The 27,241-nt window shown below is 42.0% G+C and overlaps 1 protein-coding gene and 1 long non-coding RNA gene across 14 annotated transcripts in view; one reads left to right on the top strand and one right to left on the bottom strand.

Moving 5' to 3' along the window:
* Window positions 1–27,241, bottom strand: part of cfap299 (cilia and flagella associated protein 299) — a 76,112-nt gene that overhangs the window by 41,986 nt on the left and 6,885 nt on the right. For 10 of the 13 annotated variants that reach the window (XR_015116369.1, XR_015116370.1, XR_015116371.1 and 7 more), the window contains exon 3: window positions 15,534–15,624. Coding sequence is in view for 10 of the 13 variants with exons in the window: in XM_086205796.1 (XP_086061922.1) it covers window positions 15,534–15,624 (91 nt within the window). In the remaining 3 variants the exon portion in view is untranslated. Of the gene's footprint in view, window positions 1–15,533; window positions 15,625–23,712; window positions 23,813–24,440; window positions 24,542–24,664; window positions 24,759–27,241 lie in introns of those variants that run through there. The other 3 variants (XM_086205801.1, XM_086205804.1, XM_086205802.1) reach the window with 2 other exon arrangements.
* Window positions 759–27,002, top strand: LOC147259692 (uncharacterized). Its single transcript, XR_015116372.1, has 3 exons — window positions 759–922; window positions 11,394–11,471; window positions 24,697–27,002. It is a non-coding gene; the product is annotated as an uncharacterized LOC147259692 (long non-coding RNA).

The following is a 27,241-nucleotide window of genomic DNA, read 5'->3' as shown; positions in this document are numbered from 1 at the left end:
CCCTGCAGTATTTGTCAGATTGGAATTGATGTAAATGTAAACAATGTCACTGCCCTCTGAGCTAATTTCTACAGTACTGTTTGTTTACACCTTTTTTGGTGCATGTGACATTTATCATGATATCCCAGACATTAAAACACAGTTATACTGCATTGTGCTTGTATACCTTTGCGATGGGTGCCTGTTTTAGCCACCTTGACCCTAAAAAAGGTTTTCATGTCATTCTTTTTTATTTACCAAAAATTTGAAGGAATTCCCTCAAATTGTTCCTGAGATACGGCGTTAATGACAACGGGTTGCACAGACAAACGGAGAACATGAAAATGTAACACCTCTGACCTCCAGCTAAAACATAAAAACAACACAACAGCAAGCTGTCCACTTGAATAGGAACAGGGTTTCAGCAATTTGTTCCAATATTCACATAACAGTCGTGGATAAGAAAGCGTGCATTTTCTTTAGCTAACCTTCTGAAATCAGGCTCCAATTGCAGACATGCTGGTACGGAAACCCGCCTTGTGTGACAACACAAGTCACAACAGAAGTAGTGTTGTGCCACTGCCTGCTGCGCTCTGCATGCTGATGCACAGATTAAAGACGAGCCCGTCGTGGGTACAGTCCAGTCCAGCTCAGCTCAGCTCCTATCAGCATTATTCCAAAGCACTCAGGCATGACATCTGCCAAGAGGCCTGCTGCAGGGTTTGGCCTCATCACCAGGAACACGTCCAAGTCAAATATTGTTGCCCTCGCACATTGAGGGGCAGCACACTGTCACAGCTCCTCTTTAACCAGAAGGTGATGTTTATGACAGTGCTTGGAAAATTAATGGCAGTTTCCATGCAGAAGGGGGAAAAAATGCAGGAGGTGCTGGATACCACACACACTCATGCACTTCGGAAGTGGCAGTGAGGAAGGACGCAAGGTCAGAGTTCTTGTTTTTTTCTACATCACAACTTGACCAGTGTGTTATCGGCAGCAAAGATATGTTGACGCCACGCTCCAAAAAAGTAGGATCAAAGTGGATGATATAAGCCAGCGCAACCTCCTGAGGAATAAGATAAATGTACAGAACAGGCTTTATCAAAGGCTCGCCTGTTTTAAGATCCTGATTAAAGCTTGTGGAGCTCCCCTCCCCCTATCCCAGTGGATATAGGTGTTCAAACATGATTCTGTTTTAGTTGGCCTGCAGTTCTGCTGAGAAGCTCCCCCTTTAGGCTTGCCCTGAGACTCCTGCAATCGCCAGCTGTCACACTGCAGCACAGGGAATTCACAGTGTTTTTAATGTGTTTTTCAAACCATGAAATGCACTTCAGTTCAGCCCTGCAAGAGGAAAAGAATACTGTGATTTTGTTTGATCTTTGCTTTCCGTGGCTCTGAAATAACTAAAAAGGGGGCTTGTGGTTTAAGACAACACTAACATTGCTCAACCCAATAAGAGCAACGCTACATGTCTGGTAGTGCAAACACAGTTATCTTTTTCAACCTCTTCCTGGTTTCTGCTGGCTGATATCAGACTATATATTCTGCGATGACAAGATGAGCGGATTTGTTTTGTTTTATGGCATAGGCGATAAGATAAAGGTAGGGGATTTCCATATTACACCCAGGATGCTGCTGTTATATCAGCTGGGCCAGACGGTGGCTGGAAATACATATCTGATAAAGTCAAGACTGAGGTACTGGAATGACAGTCTGGCTAAATAGCAGGAAATTCTGGCTGTAGTTCGGAGGTTTACCTACCACTCCAGGTTACCACGTTGGCAGGTAACTAAAGTCAATAGTTACAGCAGCAGGTGAGCTCTGGCCAGCCACTTTGGCCACTGTGGTCAAATGTTTGGATTTGTGTGCATGATTTGGAGTGAAACTAAATCATAGTAACACAGAAATGGGTGTATACACACAGAAGCAGTGGAGCTACAGTTACAGCTTGACTAGGCCATGAGACTACTGATAAAGCTTGTTCTGACTGCCGATCAGATCATGCATCAGCAGTAAGACCAATACTAATACAACAAAAAATGACAAATATCTGCCAGTACCGATGACATGCCAACAACATGTCATGATTGAAATTTGGGAGACCAGCAGTTTGCGTGCTGGACCAGGGTCCTTCTTTGTTTCCTCGGTGCTGAAGTGTGATTTTTTTTAAAAGTTGCGTTCCATTTTTGTTTCTTCTTGTGCTAATGTAGCCATGTCCAAGTTCTCACTATTTACCCCAAACTAATGTTATAGTAGCCAAAAAATGCAGACCTTCCTGTTTGGGGACTCTTCCCAGGAAGTGTTTAAAACATCGCGCAAACTTAATGTTAAAACCATCTGGCCTTGGGGTTCTCGACACAGCTTACAGAAATAAGAAAGTCAACTGAAAGTATACAATAATTCAGGAATTTGGGTCTGCTTGAGCTTAGAACTGCGATCAAAACCCAGCCTGCACCCACATTGGGCTGAATTAATTTCTCATTCTCTTGTTTATGGTACAATAGTAGAAAAGATTTATATGCTACTTTTAATAATTGCTGGCTGCCAAAAATATTACCTGTAACATAAAAAATGGGACTATGGCAATGAAACTAGGCCAGAGTTTTTTGTATTATTTCTCAGAAATTTGGCACGCTCTGGCTAAGGGAACTAAATCTGACGACACCTAAACTGAGAAGTGCGAAAAGAAAAATGCCCAAAAATCCTCTTTATTTTCTCATGAAAGACCATTTGTTTATGAAGGTATTTAAAGCCATCAATGAGTATTTAAAATACCTTACATTCGATTCTTCAGAATTCCCTATCTGACAGAAGATAAATAGGTTACATATTGTTTCTCTAACAAATGGGCGTGCACATTTCTCTCATGTTTGCTTTCCAGCAAAGCTCATTAAAGCAAACCTTTATCAGTCTCAACACCTATATTTGTCAGATAACAGCCCTCTGTTAGATAAATTCTGAAAGGCATACACAGGTTTTGAGTCATTTTTACATGAGATGATTAGTCTTCTCAGGTGGCAAATATCAACTTGATTTTTCTCAAGTAAGGCTATTCTAACCCGGTTGTGGGTGGCTATGCAAGCATGCTAGCTGCAGTCAGCAACAATATTCCGTTGACGGCAGCACAATAATCACCAAATCATCCTGAAATTTGTCACCAGCTCACATATCCTTGCAGCGGTTAAATAAGAGATGTATACGGTGATTCGTTGTAGGAGAAACTGAAACCTGATCAAGCACACACTCCCCAATAGTGGAGCCTGCTTACATTAGCTGCTCGCTAGCTGCCAATACTGTATTGAATAACCAAACCCAAGTTCACCCAGAAAATCCTGATTTGGGTACAGCTGTACGTTACAGGCTTCTGGGATTCTGAATAAGTGGTTGCTGGTGCTGCCTTTCAGTTTTATGTTGAGAGAAGTTTGAGGTGGTGAGACATGAGGCGGCGGTACTCATGACAAATGCAGTCTTCATTCTGTTTAACACTGTTGCTCTTGGCCAGAGGGGACGCCAAAGTCAACACAAACGCAAAATTCATAGCAGCTGATTTAATATGCATTACAATGAGGTGAAAATATGCAGAGAATTTATCTGGATTGTGGAAGCATGAAAGTTACACAATGAGCTCAAGTCTCTGGTATTTCAGAGGGACTACATGTAGCAAGCTGAGAGACAGACTGACATTCACCTGATAAGAAACTGTCCATCAGTAGCAGCTGGTCTCTCAGGATACGACTCAGAAACACAAAACCCTGGACTTGCTCTCCAATAGCAGGGAGGGACAAGACCGTTATTGGGCCAAAGAAAAGGAGAGACAGGGTTCAGGGGCTGAAGGCTGTGCTGGACAACATGTGCATTGCTCTGAGAAGGAGGGATGCCGTCCAGTATTTACTCAGGTGGAATAATACAGTCCAGTGTGTGCGGTGATAAAACAAAGAGGATTCTGAAGAATGTGCTCCATATGTTGCTAAGAGCGGATAAGCACGAGCTCAATTCCCAGATTGGGTATCAATGTTTTGACCATAAATGGATCCCTTCATCATTCACTGTGCTGCTTTGTTGCCAAAATGATTACCTAGTGAGCATTGATGTTTTTTAGGAATATACTACATATCAGTCGGAAGCTTTCAGACATCCTCTTCATTTTTGTGGCAATCCTTACCATAAAGATACACAGGTCAGAGGTAAACTCCAAGAGTTAAACAGGGTCAATCAAATCTCAAGATTGATAAAGCTTTTTTCATGAATTGACAGGGTCAACAGCTTTTTTCGGAGTAAACGAAGCCTTGAAGTTTGATGCAAACAAGTCCTACAACTGCTCCAACTTTTGTTGATGACTTCCAAGCCACCCGTCTGTCTAAAAGCTGGACCAGGGTGTGTTGCTGCAGTGAAACATTATTTGGACGCCATTTCATGGCAGGAAGTTGTGTAATGCAACATCACAAAGTCTAAAGAGAGCCAAGGTGTCAGGGAGGACAGGCGCTTCCAGCATCAAGAACTTCTTGGAAACCAAAAGAACCCATGACAGGAAGAGGTCTGGCAGACCAAACACGATAATAAATCAGCTTTCCTAGTTGTGTGACTGACAGCTTACAGGACAACGACTTAAAGGTGAAGAACTGTGTCCAAGTCAGCAAGCATCGCCTGTGGAGTAAATCCTAACAGCTGCAGGTTTGACACGTCAAGTAGCAGCAAGAAAACACAGATAAAAATGAGAATTTCTCTGAATATTTTTTCACAAAGCTTGCTCTGACACAACCATAAAAAATGGCGCGGGTTTTATTTTGAAGATAAGATCGCTCGAAGTGATTTTGTAGGCAACTGATCCAGGAGCAGACATTATTCTTAACACTAACGAACTATTTCGGAAAACGATAAAATAAAATAAGCCTTGTGATGACTGTTTTTTGTGTCATGGAGTACACGACAGTTTAGTCAAGGCATTTCGGCATCCTTAGTGGTGTATATCCATTGCATATTTTAGTTTACAGGAGTTTGTACAGCAAAGTTGATCCTCTCAACCTTGATAGAAAGGTAACCATGGAGAGCATTTTATTAATAACTGGTCAATACAAGAGCTTCAAAATCATACTTAGTCGTTAGCTTGGGTTTTTTTTTCCCAGCTGATGCCAGAAGGTTAAAAATAACAATAACAACAACCACCCGATGACATCCTCTGATCCACTTGATCCTGAGCAGCAGACGCAGACCCGTGATTACAAGGCATGTTGCTTTGTAGAATCAAGTGTTTTTGTTTCTCAAGACTCCATTTATAACCGTTAGTTGCAGTTGCACTCTAAACTTGCCGATGATTTATGCTCTTTTCTTATGTGCTATGTAGTCTCCCATTTTAAATAGATAGCTGCAATATCTCTTGCACACACAAAAAGGCACTGCACCTGTTGCTTCATAGATCACACAAGTCTCACAAATTGCTTCCCTCCCTGACAGGAGGCCGGGAAGAAGACGGGTCCAGACACAAACTGGAACGGTCTAATCACTGTTTTGAGGCAAATGATAGACGTAGGAAAGAGGAGAAGGAGAAGAAATGTAAACAATAGTGGTGATGTTGCATGACTGTGTCAATATGACTTCAAGTTCATAATGTGAGATTAATGTATGGAAGTAAAAAACAAAACAAAAAAAACTGACATCATACAGTTTTATCTCAAACATTTTTAGTGCTCTCATCAATTACCGCTGATTTAAAGGAATTTCAACAACTGCATTTCAAGCTTGTTATAGGACCTGCTACACATCTTGTTGATTTTTGAGCCGGAGGAGTCTAAAAACACTGCCTGTACACGGCAGGTGTACATTCCTCCAGGGACAAGTCAGAAACCTTGAGGTAGTATTTAACACAGATGTTAAATCCTCCCATAATAACAAGCACTGGCCCCCAGTGTCCGGCTAGTACATGGATGGGAGTTGGAGTAAAAACAGGCAGTGGCTCACTAGTCCAAGAAAAGTGGAAATGAAAGGAATGCAAAAGATAATATAGGTGTAAATGATGATTGATCACAGCAATGACTGATTTCAACCACATAGTGCAAGGTGAAGATCTCAGGGGAAAGCTGTGACCTTGATATGTCAAAGGAAAATACTCAGCCAACAAGACAGCCAAGCTGCCTTCAGGAGTTCTGAGGAATTTTGCATCACTGCTATTCCTACACATGCATTTTCTACCTTTTTACCTTGGGCTCAGGCAGATCATGAGCAGAGATGCGGTGATCGGTCACCTTGTGACCTGCACATTTACGAGTCTGCAGAGCCCGTAGATTCATGTCCACAAATTCAGGACCACAACTCTAAGACCCTTGTTTCTCACGACAGTGCCATCCGGGGAATTGGAAACCCTCCGGCAGATTCTGAAGTTCTTGGATAGGTTTAGGTAAGAGAACAGGGAGTGGTTAGGGTCACTGGGCATTCTCACCCAAAGATTTATAAGCGAAAGAAGCATCACGCTGGCATCTATTTTCAATGACAGCCAGTCACAAAGGGCTTCGTGGCAGCAGCGAGTGGTGTCATGCCAGTAGCAACAGTAGCGAGCTGAAGTTGGAGATCAACTTTATGAAAATTAGCAGCTGAAGCAGCAGCCAATAGCAGATTGGGATTTGATTTCCATCCTGCAGCAAGTCACTGCTACACTACAGAAATCTGTTGTGTTTCATATTGCCAATAAAGAGAAACTGATCACTGTGGTCTCTGGTTTCCAGAAGCATTACAAGACACCACGGCACTGTTTGTGTGCAGAGTCATGAACAAAACATAAGGAAGAGGTGTATTCTTTGTGAATGCGAACAGCAGCAAAAAAGAAAGAATGAACTTCACACATTCTCGTTGATGCAATTGTTTTTAAGGTTTGAAATTCTGCACATTTACTTTCATGAGTCCCTTTAAGTTCTTGACCAGCCTGTGCATTTCCATTATTTGCCGATATTGCAAATGGAGTAAAAGGTACAAAAGATCTCCTTTACACCGAAAGAGAAAAGAGGAATCCTTCCTATGGTCTGATTAGGAATATATCTTCCAACTGCTTCCAAGAGTGGCGACAAGGAACAAAGGGCAGAGAGTTCTTACTGGATGATAAACTTCCTTGTATACCAAGTAGAAATATATAATATAATTTTTCATCTTCCCAGTGGCAAATCCAGCTGATGGATGTTTGGCGGTGATGTTCCACAGCCAAAATGTGTTCCTTACGTATACGAAAACTCTACTAAACACGAAGAGGGGGAAAAAGCCAAGAGAGATTAGATTAAGTGTATCCGTTTTCATTTGCTCTGAAAATGGTCCAGGGGCCACATTTCCCGGGCAAGGTCTCGGGACAATAGCAGCTGTTCACAGGAGGGAGGGGGGTGCAGGAGAAATCATTAGTGGGGCTCATCCAGGCTTTCAGTGGCAAAACACGGAGGCCAAGTAGTGCCACTTCCACTCTGGGACAGGTCTGCAATAAGTCGATTTCCTGGGTTAACACACCTTTCATTCACCTTAAAACGGCCTCCAAATGGCCCATGGCATGTTCTGTCTGGATTTGGATTGAGAGACCAATCAATTACGCTGTCATTAAAAAAAAAAAAGGAAAGAAAGTCAAAGCTCTTCCATTGATAGCAGCTGGATTTCTAACAGAAATCTGTCTAACTGTCCCAAAACAGATTAATCACAGTCTAATATTATCTTTCATTTGCCATTTATAACGAGCACCAAAACACAACTCGAGGGCGGTTTAATCTTTCTTTTCCTCATTCCTTCCCAAATCCCTCAGTGGCAGATATGGAGCACTGAGAGATGGGGTGCAGCTGCCATTTTGGCTGTGTGGACTAACATAACACAAAATGCTTTGGCTATCAATTTTCTTTTTATAGACTAACACACTAGCCATGAAATCCCCATCTTGTAATCAGCCAAGAGTAATATTTCACAGTTAAATGTTATGGTTTTCCTCAAGAGCTGCAACTGTGAGAAAGAGGATCTCACAATTCAGGAAAGCGCAGACAAAAAACATAAATCAAGAGCTAAAGTAACGTGCGGATGTGTTGAGTGCCATTGTTTCCGCATATTTCCGGTATTCCGGTAAAACCATGAAGCTAGGGAGAGACTTTGCATGCAAATTGATTGGTGTTTCCTTTAGTTATTGCGCTGACTGTGTATAACCCCCCACATGATAGAGCACGCACACCAGAAACTTCCACTCGATAAACTGGCTATTCTGGTCTTTGCCAACCAGCACAGATAAATAATTTGACTGCGAGCCTCTTCAAACTTAAAAAAATGTTTTCAGAACAAATGGATCAAATTCTGATGGTGAAACAAGTCATTTCATGGGGTTGTGTGAAATGATTACAAATACACAGCAGCTTCTTTCACAGTCCGCGCTCAGAGGTCTTTTGTGGCCATTCATCAAATGACGGATGGGGGAGGGACGAGTCAGTAGAAATGAAAACAGACAGGTATTTCTGACAGATATTTGGCATCAATCAAGATATGAATGAACAATTAATCCAGGCATTAAACTGTGAACTTGCTTTTTTCCTGCAAAGCACAACTCTGTAACTACAAAACATTCTGATTAGATGATTTAAAAATAACAGTTATTTGTTCTGCGGGAGAACAAACCAGTTGGTAAATGGTTTCAAACTGGTAGGGCCTTTTCCCCACCTCTCCACAACTCTGAAACACCATTCAAGTCAAGGTCATACGATAGCCCTGCAGGATTCCTTGCTTTCTAAAGGCTGCCCACCTTGGTCCTGCTGCTTTGAAATCAAACTTGCCATTGTTATTTTTACTGCCCATGACAAGGACAAAAGAACTGGGCAGCAGGGACACACACACGGCTTGTAATGCAATAGGGCTGGGAATTCCTCTTTAATTTCAATGCTATACTTGATCTCTGGGCTGCATGACTGACCACCTTATTATCTATAGTGACAGGAGCTTATCAATACAGAACTGGCTGGGTCCACAGACCAAAGACAAACACCTCCTTTATGCAGGATGTCCCCTCCGGGCATGAGACACGCAGTGCAGGCCAACCAGAGGAATTCCACAACTGAAAGGGTGAGAGACTGAAAATCATTTCACTCCAAATAGTCAAACAAAATAGTAAAATTAACAGATTGGTATTGATTAAAGGTCACATTTAAAGTCTTCTGTTATTTCAAATTGTTAAATACTCATTGGCTGAACAAAATAATTTTGCCCATTATTCATAAAAACTTCTCAGCAATTATTGAAACCGCTGTTGGGGACTTTTTCTGTTTGTTGAGATTTGTTATTTTGCTGGATGAGGTTGTTTAGTCACTTGGACCATTTGTGTCATGAAATCTTTCAAGACCAGGAAGGGGTTTGTTTTTCTATTCAACAGCCAATATTCTGTGGTGATGAGGCATTAAATTATAGAAAAGGCTAAAGTGGTTCTAGCCTCTTAGATAGAAGGATTTGCTGCTTTTAGTCATTTATGACAGAAAGAAGAGAGCAGAGTCTACGGGTTCTTCACAGTAGGACGGACACGAGAAGCAAATTCAATATGTGTTCTCAAATTTTCCAGATATTTCATTCACTAAACAATTCATCATGAAATAATCTGGTGATGAAAATAATTGTTAGTTATAGCCAATACAGTGTGAATCCTGGTCCTACAGTTTTTGGCACTGCAAATCATGGCAGGTTTTAATATTTTAGAACGAACTGCAGGATGTAAAGTGAAAAAAATCCAGTACATGGATGGATCCCTTGACAGGCTGCCACTATTCCAATCCATCATTTCCACCTCTTCTCCTGTTCAGGGTGGTGGGGTGGAGCCTATCCCAGCAGCCTTCCCCCTGGACAGGTCACCAGTCCATGGCAGGGCCAACACATAGAGACAGACAACCATTGGCTCTCCCAGCCACGCCTACGGTCAATTTAGAGTCTGGATTAACCTGGTCCCTCTTGATGTCTTTGGACTGTGGAGGAAGCTGGAGTACCAGAGAGAACCCACGCAGGCACAGGGAGAACATGGAGACTCACCCAGAAAGACCCCGTGCTGCAGCCGGGGCTCCACCCACAACCTTCTTGATGGGGGCCACAGGGAGGACCACTGCTCCACTGGGCCGCCTGGCTGCCACTATTTGTATTTCAAACCCAGAGTGTCACCCAAGAAAAATGATACAGACTTGAATCCAGCTAGAGATCAATAAGAGAAAAACTGTCTAATGAAACTATTCAAAACCATTTTCTTATTTGTATTTGTATCACTTAAAGATAAAGCATTCACGGCATTTAACTGTGGCCATTCATTCGTTTAGCCACAGTTTGACATGTTGCAATTGCGTACTGATACCATCCGAGCCTCTCTACAAACAACTGAGAACAAACAGGCAGCAGGGTGGGTGGTGGCAGTGCACATTCAATTTCAGATGTGAACCTACCAACAATGGACACCCTCAGGCTTCTTGTGCAGGTGTGACCTGGATTTGATAGTAAAAAAAAAAAAAACCTGAACTTCTTACCCAGTGCAAATAAAGCCAAATCTGCCCAGGTGCAGCTTTTGTTTGTGTGTGACTTTTGGCTGTGAAGCTGCTTTCACAACAGGGCCGTAGAGGGAGAAGCGCAATCAAGGCACGGCCCTGGAGGTATTACAAGTTCAGCTGATCGGAGAGATTGTGAAGTGGTCTGCAGACCCAGTGCTGAATACTTCTGACTGCTTCAAAGTCAATATTTTACAGCCAAATAAGGTCTCACCTCCTTAAAGCGCTAGTGTGTCTGATTTACATATAAATCAACGCCTATGCAGTTCAGGCTCAGTCAGGTACATCTCTACATTCCACACCAATTGGCGCTCTTGTATGTGGCGACATTCTTGCACGGTCGGGGCGACGCATGCTGAGCACGCTCTGTGGTTCAAGCTGGCTAACAGGGAACATTTGATCTGTTGCCTCAACCAACATTTTTAAATGTTTTTGGAGACTGATAACCCACCTTGAGAAAGAATATTCCAGGGACAAATTCAAAACTTCCTACTATAATCATTACCAGAGCATTGCACGTAATATTCTCAGAACATTTTTGGGAAAAAAAATTCCATGTTGCAGAGGGGCTACTTCCTGTTAGCCCTCAGCTAACTTATTGTAAGTGTGTGATTCTTCAGAGAGTTTAAAATGTTATCAAATCAAATAAATCAAATTCCAAAAGTAAAATGCTGGGGTTGGTGATGCTCACAACAATATATCTACCGTGTTTTAGCTGACACGGTAACAACAGAGCAGGCCATGGCTGGCCAGAATGACTACTTCCTGTTAGCCCTATGCCATCTTGAATGGGGAAAAATAATTTAGGCCGTTCTCATAGACTTCCCAAAAATGATCAGATCAAATTATGAATTGTCTAGAGGGAGCTGTATGACGCTCATCACAATTTATCCACTCTTTTCACAGCCAACAGAACAACAGATCCTATGACGTAATCCAGCTTCTAGAAACTCGGAGGGGCCGGGGGCTGAACATAAAGGGAAGGTGAGCTCTCCTCATTACCAGTCATGTATGCTATCAATCTTTTTTAACGGCATTTGGGAAAGAGACAGTATAAGCTGACAAGTGTATGAACTGACAGGTGTAATTTTAACCTGACTTGAAAGGCTAAGGGTGACATGAAAGGAGAACAAAAGAGTGAACCCCTCTGATGAATGAGACAGAAGACGACAATGAATGTGTCATCCATTTAAAGGAAAGCCAATGATTCTGCTCCAAGGTATTCTCTCTTCCTCGTCTTTTGTATACCTAAATGGATGCGTTTCTTTCTCCTTGCGGTCATTCACAACAATGATAAAACACTTAGGTGATAAATTAGGTGTTGGTGCCACTCGATACCCGGTTGAGTGCACAACAATGCCAGTAAAGGTTTACAGTATCATGATACAAATAAAGTAATTTGTTTGCTTTAAGATATTACATTTGCTGACTTATTGGAGGATTTTACTGTGAAGAAATACAGTCGGTGGGTCTGTTTAACATAAAAAATTATGTGTGCGATAAATAAAACCTGTAGGACTTCTTTGTAGAGTGCAGTAAAAACATGTGAGAACCTGGAATGTGTTAGCGGGACCAATCTCAGGTTTGCAAAGTGTGGCAGATAGGAGCTTGAGTCATGTGTTTCAATAAGGCTTGAAGAAAGCCCTTGTTGAACAGTGTGAAAGATACTTCACGCAGCTGGGTGGTCTTATTACTGAACCCTATCGAAGATTAAAGCAGGCAATTTGACACTTTCATGAAAACACTTTAGCTGCAAAAGATGGTAGAGTGGGAAAAAAACCAGCAGCCCAACATAATCATGCTTCAGTATTGTTATTATTATTATTTGCAATTTTTAGGAGGTGTCAGCTTGTAAATACAGAATATGCAATAAATAAATATACCATTGGGGGCGGCGTGGCTTGGAGGCAGAGTGGCCATCTAGCAACCGAAGGGTTGCTGGTTTGATCCTCACTCCCCCCGGCGACCAGTATCCTTGATTAAGATACTGAACCCCTAACTGCTCCTGATGGCCCTGCGATGGGCTGGCGACCTGTCCAGGGTGAACACCGCCTCTCGCCCAATGTCAGCTGGGATAGGCTCCAGCCCCCCCTTCATCCTTAAAGGAGAAGCAGTATAGAAAATGGATGGATGGCTGAAGGTATGCTCACACTCCCCACCACTGCCATTCATTGTGCTAAGCTAATTGGTCTCAGCTCCATAATGACGCACAAAGGGGAGTGAGGCCTTCATCGCCATCTTCTTGTCAGGTTCTGGGGATGATAGATAAGAAGCTCATCCAGCCAACATGCCCACTTGGGCCCCATAGGCATCATATATTGGTACTAACAGGCCACGATGGACGCGGCACTGAGCAAATACAGTGGTGCCTATATGGCTTCAGTAACATGGCTCCCCCATAGGATGCCCATAGGCCGACAGCCAAAATGTTGTTTCTTCAAGTAAATTTAAATATTGAAATACAGGCATAAAACACATGATCAATGTACAGAATGTCTAAAACAAGGAATACCATTGACTGTACCATACTGAATGCATATAGAAATGTGTACTTCTTTGTTATGTAAACATGCCAATGAGGTCAAGCCTAATCAAACTGCATTAAATTTACCTGTTACCAACACAGTTTCAAACAGAGGGGGTATTAAGCACACAAATGTGGGTTCAATTTTAACAGAGAGGGGCTCAAGGGAAAATAAACATAGTCCTGATCCAATTTTTCAGCAAAAGAAGCTCTTAAGAGACGGAAAAATAAGGGTAGATGGGGGGGGGGGGGGGTCATGTCAGCAAAACAATGTTAGTGATTCACATCATAAGGGTTCGCTTGTTTTTCAGCTCTTGTTTTTGTTTAGGAGAGGAGATATGTTAAATCACTTAATTTTCGGCTCAGAGGTGACTGAAAGGAAAAAGCTGTTGTTGTATCACTCAACTGGCTTCAGCGAAGAGCGGCTAAAAGAAAGAGAGGGCTTTTACATGGCCCTGTTTACACAGTGAACATCCAAAGGGAAAACTCCTGGTGTTACTACTTCAACTCACTTCCATGCACTCCACGTGATCTCATAATTGAATATCCCAAAGGGAAAGGTAAATAGAGGTCAAACAAAATGGCCTTTTTTGTTCTCCAGCAGCTTGAAAGAGAAACATTTCAAGTCAATCAACACAAACAATGCTGAGCACAATGTTTTAAATGTCACTAATTTCCATTCATCTTTCACTATAAACCTTTCATGGGAGCAAACACTGTCAAAGTTACTGTTTGTAGAAATAGTCAGCTTTGAGATCAAAGGTTAAAATCATTCCTTTGTGTGTCAAAGTTTAATTCAGCACACAGGTTTTGCCAAGTAAATCTCACTGTAGCTCCCAGGGCTCAGGTAACAGCTACACTCTGCTTCAAGAGCACTGTGTAAGCAGCAGGAATCCTAAAACCTGGGAATGTAGCACTAGCTGCAAGCTAAAACGCACAGATGTAATACGTAAAGATATATGCCAAGATGTAGAATATCCGTAGGGCAGTTTTTCAGATGCACAACATTCAAATTGAGTCTGGTAAGAAACTATCTTGTGTTCCAATTGTGGTAGAAGCGGTCCATGCATCATGTGTCCCATAACTGTTAAACGGTGAATACTTCAGCTTTCCCTGACCAAACTATCACTTCGTACATGGGTACACTGATATTCCCATGAGTCTCTGTGCTGGCAGCATATTAATGTTCACGTCAAGGTGTGTCCCTGGGTTGTGTTTCTCTCAAACCCAGACAAACTCTACATGACAACAGCTTATAAATTTGTAGGTTTTAGTTGTATGGAGAGTCACCTCATTCACCAGTGGAACCAAACGCCTACCTGAGGGGAACTGGGACACAAGAATTGAGTTTTTGATCATCTTCTCCCAGTCAGAGATGGTGCCGTACAAAATAAACAAATCAATCGATCGAGCGGGTAGTTTCACCTATGGAATTTCCACGACGACAGAGTCGCTCCACAGTTTTTAAGAGTTTTTGCCCCAGTCAGCAAGCTTCCACTGTAACAAATGGAATCCTTTCTTAGAAATAACCACAGGAATAATCCCCATAGAACTTCGCACTTGGCGTTAACGCCTCTAAGTAAGGTACTCCAACAGCCTCGCAAACATGAGATGCGTAGCTAGCGTTGCAAAGAAGTTATGTTACAGTGTGTCATTTTGCAACATCCAATGACAACAGGTATTTGTACTCCAAAGGGCAGCCGTTTGCCCATCATTCTCCAGTAGTACTACAGTCTCATCCCTGAAAGGGCAGACTTTCATTCCAAAAGCTTCACACTCTGTTGTAAACGGCTCCAGTGTGTCACGGAGGTCACGGTGTGAAGAGGCCAAACCGACTCCCTCCACTCAACAGCTGCACCTGCCGATTATGTCCATGAAGATTATAAACACCAACAGCCTTTGCGGCGCACACCTGCAACTGCCCATTAGTGGAGGATTTGGACACAACTCTTACTGGAGACACACAAAGACGGCAACAGCGAATAACAGCATTACAATCCCATGTTCACAGGAATGGAGCACCAGTTCTGGCCACTGCTATCACAGATGTGGAAGCAAAAAAACAGAAAATAGAGGACTCAATCAGTTGTGGTGGGAACAATAGGTGTCTGGATGTAGACTCTGAAGACTCCCGTTTTAAATTGCTGTTATACATTTTATATATACATGTTATATATGATTGCTGTAATATAGTAGTATTAATAGACACACTTTCTAAGTGCCTACATGTAGACTCGTACTTTGTCATGTCTGCACTACAAGACACCCCCCCCCCCCCCCTCCCCATGTGCAGCATTGGTATTGAGGGGAGGACAGATGTAACATTTGTGGTTCTATCTGAAAAACCCACCTACAGTAGGACAAGGTAGTTTGATGACTGGCTTACAGTTGGGAGAATGGCAGGGGGCATTTCCACTCAACTTAACACAGTATGGATTTTGTTTCCATCCAAATGGAATTGCAGAAATATTTGAGGGGAATCCCATTACGTAGCAATCGGAGTGGTGTAATAATGTACTCACAGTCATTTTCCCACTGCGGTTGGCCTCCTCTCGCTCTGCCAGGGCTTTCAGGAAGTTATCTTTGAGTTCCTTTCCTGCACTTGCCAATGTCCTGGAAAAGACAACACTCAAACTGTTTCTCTTAACCTGAAAAAGTCACATGAAGCTTAAAAGGTTCTCTATGAAATCTTTTCAACCTTTTACAAGCCATATGTAAGGATACTGCAATATCTAATATTAACAACTTAGTAATGCATATTCTTTGGCACAGAGTAAAGAAAGCATTGCACCGTATTTTCAAGACTTAGCTCAAATGTTTGGTAAATAAAAGGCATCTAATTATTAGACATGCTAGATGGAAGGAAGACAGGGCATGCTATTCACTCAAAGCGTGCATTCCAAGTAACGCTGCCATCTACCTGAAAACTCCACGTCATTTCTTTTCAAAGCCTGCACTAAACACTGTTGAGTCGATTTTCAGTCATAATGTGGAAATAGCAAAAACTCAGGGAACGAAGGCATCAAATGACATCAAAGCTGCCACGTCTGATTTCAGTGTGATGTGCAATATTAATAAGATCAGTTGAAAAAGGCTAATGACTTCTTATGATACGATGGCTGCTTTTTACGCTTGGGCTGGCACGTTTCCATGGTAACCAATGTCTCTACACCTGGAAAAACACTGGAACTAATATTTGAACAGTTAACACTGCAGTACGGCTGCAGTAAAGAACTCTGGCATTCTTCCAGAATTGAACTGTGAAAAATATTCATCAGATCCACACCAAGTTAACATGTTCGAGGCAGTAAACAGGTCATGGCAACTTCTCAGTTGTGGTTAAGAATGCAAAAGAAGAAGGCATGTCATTATAAATGTGCAGTGCCATGGAAAAACACACACAGGAAACCACTTTGTCTATTAACTTCAGTCCAGCCATCTGTGTTCTTGATTTTACAGTAGTCTGTTCACCGCAAATTTCTACCTCACCACAGATTGTTTATCATGACCTGACTTGTCTTTTTTGAATAACTGTACATTTGTCTTGGTCTGACTGGCACAATAATTTACTTGATCAAACATGCAACCCTCTTTTTTCCCCAATCACCACAGCCTCATCCTCACCAACTAAATGTCTTGACATTGCTTCCTTAAAGCAAAGTTTAACCCAAAAAGTATCATTTGCCTTTCGAGCTTCTGTTTTGGCAGGACCATGAAAGAGTATATGAACGACAACTTGCACGCCAATGACCTGCTTGTGCATTCAGCACTGGAAATGTGTCTCTTTGTTTGTAGCTCTAATCAACCTCTTCAGGACTCGTGACGATACGGCCAGATAAAGAAAACTTGGATTATACCTGCCGGTGCCAAAGTTTGTAAACAGTTTTGCAGTTGTTAGTAATTGGTGTCCATTAGCTTCAAGCTAAAATGATGTGGCTAGCATCCTGGATTCTGGAGTCACCGAGAGGTCATGCGAGGGATAGAGATGTGTAAATTCAAGACAAACTGACTGTGAATGACTGAAGGCAGATTACACTGTATGGAGGAAAGAACACTTTAGTTACAATTGGTTACTTAAGTTTTATTTATTATTTTATAATCAAAGTTTATTTATCCACCAAAATATCAGTTTGCAAGGTTGAAATGTTCTTTTTTTTTTTAGTTGAAAAGGTTAAAATAGAATATATATATATATATATATATATATATATATATATATATATATATATATATATCTGTGTGTGTGTGTGCGCAGAGAGAGAGAGAGAGCATGAGTGAGAGAATATATAAGCAAGAAAAAAAGTTTAAAGGAAACACCAGTTACAATGCAAATAACTGCTCCATGTTGAAAAGGCTGTCAGATGAAGTAAAAATGTACAGAGATAGGCAGTGTGTGTAAACATTAGTCATTACCACAAAAACCCTCTCTTTTCTATTCCTGCAAGAACTCACATCACACAACACAACCTCAGGAGTTTCAAAGATATGCAAAAAAAAAAAAAAAAGGGGAACCCACAAAGATCATTGCAGATCTCACAAACCGACATCTACGCCAGCAGCAGAGGATGGAGGACACGATAGCAGAAAAACACAAGATCATCATCAGGGTGAGGCTGTGGCACCAGACAAGCCAGACGTGCCAGGCTGGGACGATGCGTCTGGATGATGCTGAGCAGCAAGACATCCGAGCCCCAGATATTAGAAAAGCAGGACTGTGCCTTGCATAAAACACTGAAGTGAATCAGAGGCTTGAGTGTCCTTGAGTCTTTCTGAAGTGAGCTACTGAACTGCTTCCAGGTTACTGTCCTGTTACCGGAGCATCCATCTCTGTCGTGGGAGAGGCTGAGGCATAAGACTCTCCTCATGCTAACAATTTTGCTTATATTCTACATTAAAGGCTCCTCAAACACACCTTTCCTTCCTAAAAACAACAACTAGGGACAAGAGACGGCTTCAAAGTCTAGCTGAACATTACAGTAAAAAAAACTTAACTTTTATTCATACTTTTATCCTCAGACTGGTTGTTTTGCAGGAATCCTATTATGAAAATCTTCAAGGAGTCACAGAGTGGTAAAAGTGCAAGGACAGCACATACTTGGAGGCTGGAACCTCACTCCATCTTCTGAGTGAGTGAAGGATTGCTGCTGGGTCATGGGGGGCAGCGGCCCCAAAGTAAACACAGGTGTTGAGGAGGCAAGTGACTGGGGTTACCCCATCCAGTAGCTAAAGCAACACACACAGTCACGGACGGTGAATCAAACTTCAACAAAACAGGCCGCTGCAGGTTTTCGTTTCCCGTCAGTTAACAAATTTCTTATCAAGCCTCATTTAGTAGGGATAACAAGACTGCTGCTATTAAACGATGTTATTAGAGGCTAATGACTAGGTATTACACTAGCTGTGATTCAGTCCTGTGCCTCAAGTGTCTTGTTTTTGAAATTGCGGTCAAGGCAGGTGGGCTATGAAATTATCACAAAGAGCTGTGGAAGGGATGTGAAGAGTCACCATCTGGTTGGTTGAAAACCACTTACATTTGGAAGAATTTTTAAGAAGCGTTCATTGATCTCTGTCCCTTTGACCAAGTGTCTGACCTGCCAAATGGTCGAGAGAGGGAAAGGCTAATGTTAACTTGTATTGCATGAGTTAGTTGTAAGAGAAGCTCAAGTTGAAGTGGTGTGGTAAAGAGGAGCTTTCGTGGGTGGTTAGGCATAAACAGTGGTGTCAATTTACCCGCGCACATTTAGCTGACAAGCTGGGTTTTGATTTGACATCACGCATTAAAGAAAATCCACATTAACCAAAAAATTAAAAGACTTTTCTGGAGTCTATTACCCTGCTTGTCAAAATAAATGTCACAATCCAGCAGCAATCAAGGGAATATTTGTAATATTACTAAAGCAACACATAAAAAGTTACAGGAGCGCCATCTAGACTACACATGTCAAAATTTAACCAGCAAGGATATTTTAGACTAATTGAGTATGTCGGTCGGTGGGTTAATTTGCATGCACTCTCCAATGCTAGCTATGGTTGCAGCCTCACATAAATGAATGATGAAACAATGGGAACAGTGCGCTTTCAGAACTCATTGAGGTAAAAATGGCCTTAACATATCTCTTCTTCTGTGTCCACCTGGTACATTACAGCCAGCTAGTCAGAAGACATTACAACAGCACCTCAGTAACTTGATATCAAGTCTCAAATTTGATGGCATGAAAAAGCCTTGCAAAAAGAATCCACACGCAAAATCCATTGTTGTGCTTCTTTTGCTAAATGCAACATTATGTAACACGCTGCCAAACTCTGCTGGGGGTAAACAGCTGTTGCTGCACAGCAACCCTCCTACAAGGGTGTTTACACATGTATAAACAGAGCATATCTACCAGAAACTGAGGGGCCTTCTTCCTTGGCCATGAGCCTCCAAAATTCACATTTAAGGCGTGTATTCCGTGGATACACTCAGCGTCTTCTCCGTTAAGTCTAACCTGCACTAATAAAATTGGTGTAAGAAAAGTTCTGGATGTCAGAATATAAACCTAAAGCATAACCACAACAACGAGCCCTCTCTTTGTATCTCTTAAGATGTAATTTATTACAAAAAGGCAAAAGTTGTGTCCTCTTTCAGAAGAACAAAATTTGCAAAAGCAGACAAACTGCAGGGAAAACAGCAAACCCTGTCCACATGTATGCTGTAGCTAGCTGACATGTCAGGACGAGGGTGCTCCAAGTATTCGATTAGTCTACCAATTGTTATAGCCATACAAAATTTCCAGCATAATTAATGGAATGTATCTGAAACTTCTTGTGGAATGGGGTGAAAGCAATCCTCATTCATTTGTAGAGGGGTTCATTTTGGAAAGAAATCATCAGGATGAGAGATTTTTAGTTAAATAAAAAGTTACAGATGTTGTGGTTTGAAATGATTTCTTCTTTCATTCTTAAATCAGATTAACAGGTTGAAGATTTCATTAGCTAGCAGCATTCAGCAGTTTGGCAGATGGGAACATTCAATAATGAAGTGATTTTTTTCTAAGAAACAACACATAATGTCCCGATATTTTTCCTCAGAGTGCTTGAGAAAATGAATCTTATTGAAAATATTATTTTGGGCTGGTAAACGTCAAGGGAAATTCAACACAGCATGACAATTTACTTTATTTTGGGCTTTTTGCAAAATCCTCTGTCACCTCTGATTACAATGAGCTGAATGTATCAGTTACACATGTGCGACGCATGATATTCCACCGGAGCCCTCTTTGTGTACTATGGCCACTTCAGCCATTGGGGGTTGGGTAGGGTAGACATTGCACATTGCTAGCCTTAGAATGTGTGTATTTTTGAAAACACATTAAAGGAATCATGGTCATCTTGTTCCTACCAAAACTCAGTTCTACTTGGAGACAGAACATGCAGCAGAGCTCTGCTCACTGTACTCACTGATTTGTTTTATTTTGAAGCAAAACAGAAGACAAGAGTGCACCACTGCAGTGATTTAGATTCAGATCCTGAGGTGAGATGTGAGATTTGGACAGAAAGACAGAAAATGTCAGTGTTTTGGCAAAGAAAACCTACTAAAATCCTAGCTCAAGAGCAAGCTCTCCTCCGTGGACACCACGTTATCAGGCCAGAGACGCACGGGAGGTCGAAGTGCTGAGAAGCAGTTTCATCCCGCTGCCCAAGCCAACCGACCACACAGTTCTGACTGCCGCTCTGCAGGGGTCATTTAAACATCTGGTCTATTTCCTTAATCAACGTGTCAACTTGGGCATCAAATAACACAGGAAGTGCATAACGTAGAGAGAATTCATTTATCACAATTACACAAATTTCAAAATTAATTTCATGTGGTTTGTTATCCTAGAGCAGAATAAAGAAACACAATTTTAAAGCAGTACAGTCTTGTGCAGTAAAAATTGCAGAAGGTGCAATATTTGCTGAAGGCAAAATGAGTGTCAGGGTTACACTTTAAATCCACGTCACTCCTGCACTGCTCCAGAGGTCAGACAGAACCAGCCATGTAGATTCTACTGATGGCTGACAACAGCAAAACTGTCTACAAAGGTGTCTTGTGTATGAAATCAAAAGCACATCGCCGGGGATAATCCAAGTCTTCTCCTTCCAGCTGTACCACCATGCTCCTCATCTTTATTTGAAAAAAAAAAAATCATTTATAATATCAGGCAGGCGTATGTCCAAGACCTCCCCTGGGTTCAGTGGCACAGGCCTCTGCCTCAAAGAGAACAGCATCATCTGCTCAATCCATCATACTCATGTTCTATCTTCAGCACTTAGAAGTAAAGAAGATAAGTGTGCAGCCTGGTGGAGCTATAAGATGTGGAAACCACTTCCTCCCTTTCATCAAGGGCACTAATCTATAGGGCACTGGGCGTGGGGGTGCCTATGACATCAGACACCAACCAAGTCTGAAGGATGTGACAAGTAAAATCCTACATAAGTCACTTACTCCTGCTGAAGCTCAATATACACAACAGTGAGTACGTCTACATGATGCAAAAATAACGGGGGCATGAAAACTAGAGTGAGAGAGAGAAAGAGAGAGAGTGACTGCAAGTACAAAACCCAGAAGTGAGATATCTATCGATCTATCTATCTATCTCTATGTCTATATCTATAGATATATATCTTCTTGTCAATGAGTACGTTTGATAACCCCTCAGTATCCAAAGTCTTTTGTCTTCCTTGCCACCTGTTGAAGTTGGGGGGGGGGGACCAGCCACCTCACCTCAAGCTCACACAAGGTGTGGCCGTCTATTACACTTCCTATTAGGTGTCTAACATATCAAATCCAGCCAATGAATGGGGGCAAATGTTTCATTAAATCAAGTCATTACTGTGAACCATGGAGTGGTTGCTTAAATGTGCAAACATCCAGATCAAATAACCGCTAGTTATTTATTTTCTGCTGCACCAGCTGGTCCCAAAGTGACATATATGTTGATCTATGTGCTGCATGGCGCGATGTGGTGGTGAGCTAAACCTGGCCGGAGAGAGAGCTCCCTGCTTACACACCCGTCCAAAATCACAAAGTGCAAGGAAGGCAATTGTCTTGACAGCATATGTAATAGAGACTGCAAAACCTCGTCGCCTGAGGGTCCTCACCAGAGTAGCAGTCGTGGAGAGTGGCGGGGATTGGCTCGCAAAAAATGAGCCCGATCAGCTATGTGAGGCTTCTCATGTCAGTCACTTCCACAATCTTATTTTCGCTAAGCATCTGGAGGTTGAATCCGCAGTGAAATGTATTCACTGTGCGTGTTCATGGCACTGGTTTTACTTGGCACAGCAAGTGATAGCTCACTTTTAATATAGAGAGTTAGAGAGGGGAGAATTCTTGAGGCAGACTGTAAAAACGTAACGGTACAATGGACAATGAGCTTGGCTGTGGTTTTGACTGTGGGGAGATCGCGGGGAGCCTGATGGAAACCTTGCAGGGCTGCCGTGAGCACGCGAGGTCAGGACATATGCTGACATGGACTTCTGGGCCAGAACCAGAGCTGAGAGGAAACCGAGGCCTCACTCTGCTCTGCTGTGCTAACCTTCTCCTTTTGTTTGTCTCCGACTTTATACTTGTACTTATAAATATTATACTTGTCTGCGAAGGCTTCTCGTGTGAGCTGGTGAATTTCTCAGGGGTATACGTCCTGCAGAATTTCAGAAATAATTGATGAGATGACACTACCTCTTTGAAACAGTTGAACATGGAAGCCTGATTTGTTATGTCACTTCTAGACCACAGTTAATCCAGCAGGTATCTATTTATGACATTTCACTGGGGTTTACAGTGTATGACAGCATTTCTATGGACCGTCTTCCCTCTCTTTGTAAGAGCAGGATCTTTAAATTTGTGTCCAAACCAAAAAAAATCAACACACTAGCCAAGCTGCTGGTGATGTCATGATAGCATGTATAAGACTGTCTGCCCTATGCTAATGTCTGACGAAGCACTACTACACTACAGGGTGTGCTTTACCATCTTTATTGTCATGATAGTGATGCACCTTGTTCCCCTGATAGCATCTCTGTTGTGACAATAATGATGGGAAAGCACACCCTCGAGTGTGATATTGCAAATATTGCCACCCGAGCCAAAAGTCTTTCAAAAAGTTGCCAAACTAGTGGAATAATTAAATTATAATAATTTAACTGCTACTGAGACAAAGCATCTGCAGCCATGCTAGTAGCTCTGTAAAGCTGTAGCCAACGTTTAGATCAGTGTTGGACATTTTGCATTTGATTTACTCTTCACTAAAGTCATTGGCATTCATGAGAAAGGAGCCTTGAACGTCTGGGCAAACATCATGAAAATACAGCCAGTCAGTGAGACGGTTCAGTGTGGATGAAATTGTGAACCCCAATCTGGTGCCATTAAGACACTGAAACACAAGGTTCCCCTGACATATCAAATTTTCTTTTTGGAATGAAAGAGCCAGAATGTTTCTTCTGCTACTCTTATCAAGGAAAAAGAGGGACAGCATAAAATCAGTGAGCTACAATTTAATATTTTACAAACTTGAAATCTGATCCAACAATGAAACTGTCAATCGCAGTCAAAGCCTGAGTTTTTGCAACGGTTGATTCCAAATCACCCCATTCGTCTTCCCCTTAACCAAATAAGTTCACAACTGGCTTAGCATTCTCTTCATTCAAGTTTCCTTTTGCAATCATGTATTGAATTTCACTCACTCGTCTGATGAGAGCTCCAGGTCTTTTGTTTGCTCTTTTTTTGTAACGTGCTGGCAAAGCCTCCCTTTCACAGCCAAGCTGTCAGTAGAAGCATGCTGTCCTTAAGAATGAGACAGGGCAACAACAGGGCAACATCTGATTAGCATTCACGGCGCTATCTCCACTCCCTTGGTATTTTATTACCACAGGTGCAGGGGCATTCATTGATCAGATGCACGCTACAGGCGAGGTTAGCCCTTAATTGAAAACAGCTCTATTTATACACCTGCAGGCACTAAAGGTCTCCAAGAGAGCACAGGGAGGTTGAAAAGAAGAGAAAGGAGGGGAAAAAACACAGAGCTGTGACAGGGCAGTGAAAAAAGACATGCCTTGGGAGACATATGTTAAGGCCTACAGAGAAGGCAGAAGGCATTCCCAAAACAGCATGTCTACCCAGTGCCATCAGTGCACAAGTATGCAGGTGCAAAATATTGAGGGGGAGGTATGCAGTTTTTGAAATTAAGTTAACCATCTATTAAAAGATGCAAGAACAGATTTAGTTGTTACATGTTTTATGTTTCTATGTGCTAGTTTAGTGGCCACATTTACTTTTTGAGTGCACTAAGTATGTTTGCTTGATGCTAGGATAACTTACTGTGTTCGTCTAACAAAAACTGGACTTTAAAAATATGTGGAGTTTTCACAGTCAGACGAATATACCCTGTTAATGCAGTGGGGAAGTGATTTACTCAGGTATGTGGAGCCCTCAATCAGCCTCAGACTGGTCCGGAGTTCTGCTCAGGTTCTGCTGGTCATGCTAGAATATTCAATCCAGAGGTGACACAGCACTCTGTAAAAAGAGGAGATTTCCTGTCTTTGAGACAGATCTTCCCTCGTTCATGTACACTGGAACAATGAGAGTAGTCCAAAATGAATGACAAGTCAGAGTGGAACTGCATGTAAACACACTGACTGTATATTGCTTGTGCTTTCCTCACTTTGCAGGTGGTACATCGCATCCGTGTTTTCACGGCATGACCATAGCAGGAGGTCAAGGGGTCAGTTTGGTGGAAGTCCAATCAGAAAACCACAAGGGAGAGAGCAATCTGGACTGAAGCAGAGAGGGGGACACAACTCAGACCTGCTTTGATGGAAAAGGCCTGCAAATGCTGAGCATTTTTTTTACTCTCGTCAAGACCTTTTGCAAGATGTCAAATATCCAAGAGTGGCAAAGCAACGGAGGCTGTTAATTTGATTAAAAACTACACCTGAAGAAAATGTTGGCAGTGGAGCAATAATGCAAACAGCTGGTGAAATGTACTAAATTTCTTTGCCCGCACTTCACTCACACGCAGTTACATAATGTCAAAGAATAGTGTGAGAAACTCTCTTGGACAGCATATGTATCCACTTATTATCTAAGGGTTGAATTTAATATAAAAATTAACATTAATTTGCTATACGCTATCACTTACCTCGCACAGGATCACATCCAATGTAAAGTGTTTTCCTTTAGAAATAACATCACACTGCTGGTTAATTACCTTGGACAGGATTCAAAAACCACTTTCTGCAGTCCAGCCAGAACAACAGACTGTAAAACGGTTATAGCCGATGCTTTTCTTAGCGATGTCTGATTATTAATGGAGCCTCTTTCAGCTGCCTACTGCAGAGCGCTGATGAAAATGCAAGCCCCTCCATAATTGATAATGGCAAATATTGCTTGAAAGTAGAGCCACGAGGGGCTATTTGGGGATTTTTTCATTTGCTCCCTCCATGCTTCTAGAATATGCACTTAAGTATGGAATCACAAATCATTAAGATGATCGGAGCAGATGGAAAGCAGCTATTGACTCAATTTCAGAGGAAATATGAATTCATTGGTTCAAATTAATGTTTGCTATATTCCCCCCATCCATTCAATATACAGACTGTGAAAGAGAGGCAACTCTTGCTGTGGGGCTGATGTTCATGAACTATGCGCCTGGTTGGTTCCCTCAGTTCTGAACTCATCTGTAAGAATGTTGTCTTGTAATAGTTTCGGCACAATTATCAAGGAACAATCCGCTGAAAATGTGCCAAGCAGCAAATACTCAGGTTACATGAATAGTACTTCATCTGCTTTTCTTTATCGTATGTGATAAGAAGCTGTGGTAAATGTGCTGTTTGGCTTCTTGTCCACCAAAGCAAAATGAAGGAATCACCTTGGATGAGTGATGTGAAATGTGCTGCTCTGACGTGCTTTTAGAGGGAAGCTGCAGTCCTCATGAATTCACAATTCTGTCCTAGCCACCAAAAAAAATGATACTTTTTATAATGAATTTAATATCACCATCATTCTTTTAGGATTAAAAGGCAGGCATCTTATTCTTGTGTTTTTGATCAGAGTTGTCTCTGAATGTTTGAATGAGCTGCAGAGAAATGTTCAGATTTTAAAATGGGGCGGAGCACTACTACAGGCCCAAACACAAGAGTCAGGAGTCTGACATAATCATATCTGAAGTATGCCAGTAGCACACCTGAAACATTTTGTCCTGCTGCCGTAACACCTCAGAGCTGGTTTTGTGTTTATGTGTTTGGGCCTTTAAGTTTGGGAATAAAAAAAAAAAATTGGCAACCTCTGAACATTCGGAGCTACAACCCAGTCAAAGCTGAAGGCGGCAGCTCCACTCGGAGGATTCAGTTGTGGTTTTACAGACTTGGTAGTAGTGTTGCAATGGTGTGAGATTTCTGCGGTATCACCTACACCTACTTAAAAGTATTCCTTTAAATATGATGTGATGTCAAAGGGAAGTATTTGATCCTATATTCCAATCAAATTTGGGACCTTTCCACCACAAGATCACAAGCAGAAGTCGTGACACGGATGTAGATTTTGGAAACGGAACAAACTGCTGTGTATATTACATCCCTATGTTCCCGTGCAACATTTCCCTGGATCCTGTTGGGACAAGATGAAAGGCTGTGTGGCCTGATATCACTGTAACTGCAGGTGTGGAGGCTCCATTTTCACCAGTGTCACTGATGTTCACAGACATTTGGAGAGGAAGGGGGTGAAGGGGGGCATCTGCACATTTGGATAAGCATCTGAGGGTTCAATCAAATTCAACACCTAGCAAGTAAATGTTTGGATATCTCTAAAATCCCTCTGTGTGTGTGTGTGTGTGTGTGTGTGTGTGTGTGTGTTTTCAGTGGTTTTCTCAAGTTTGGAGGGATGTAAAAGTCTTTATACAGTTACACTGTGAGGACCTGAGTCCCACTGGAGAACAAAAAACTAAGTCCTCATGGGTTAGACAAGTAGTAGTTATGGTTAGGAAATTAAGTCAAAGTCACAGAAAAGTGATGGAAGCTGTGTGTGTGTGTGTGTGTGTGTGTGTGTGTGTGTGTGTGTATGTGTGTGTGTGAGTGAGTGAGTGAGTGTGCGCAGTCTGCTCTGGCTTGCCATCAAAGGAGATACCACAGCCACAAGACATTATCAAGAACAAGAACAATATCTGTGTGATCACTTTCCACAGGAGGGGCGGTTTATAGAAGGCTCTAGGTTTTAGTT

This window comes from Aulostomus chinensis, chromosome 6, assembly GCF_037954235.1.
Source record: "Aulostomus chinensis isolate RoL2024-O1b breed Wild chromosome 6, RoL_Achi_v1.0, whole genome shotgun sequence".
Lineage (NCBI taxonomy): Eukaryota > Metazoa > Chordata > Actinopteri > Syngnathiformes > Aulostomidae > Aulostomus > Aulostomus chinensis.
This window is presented reverse-complemented; position numbering and strand designations above follow the sequence as displayed.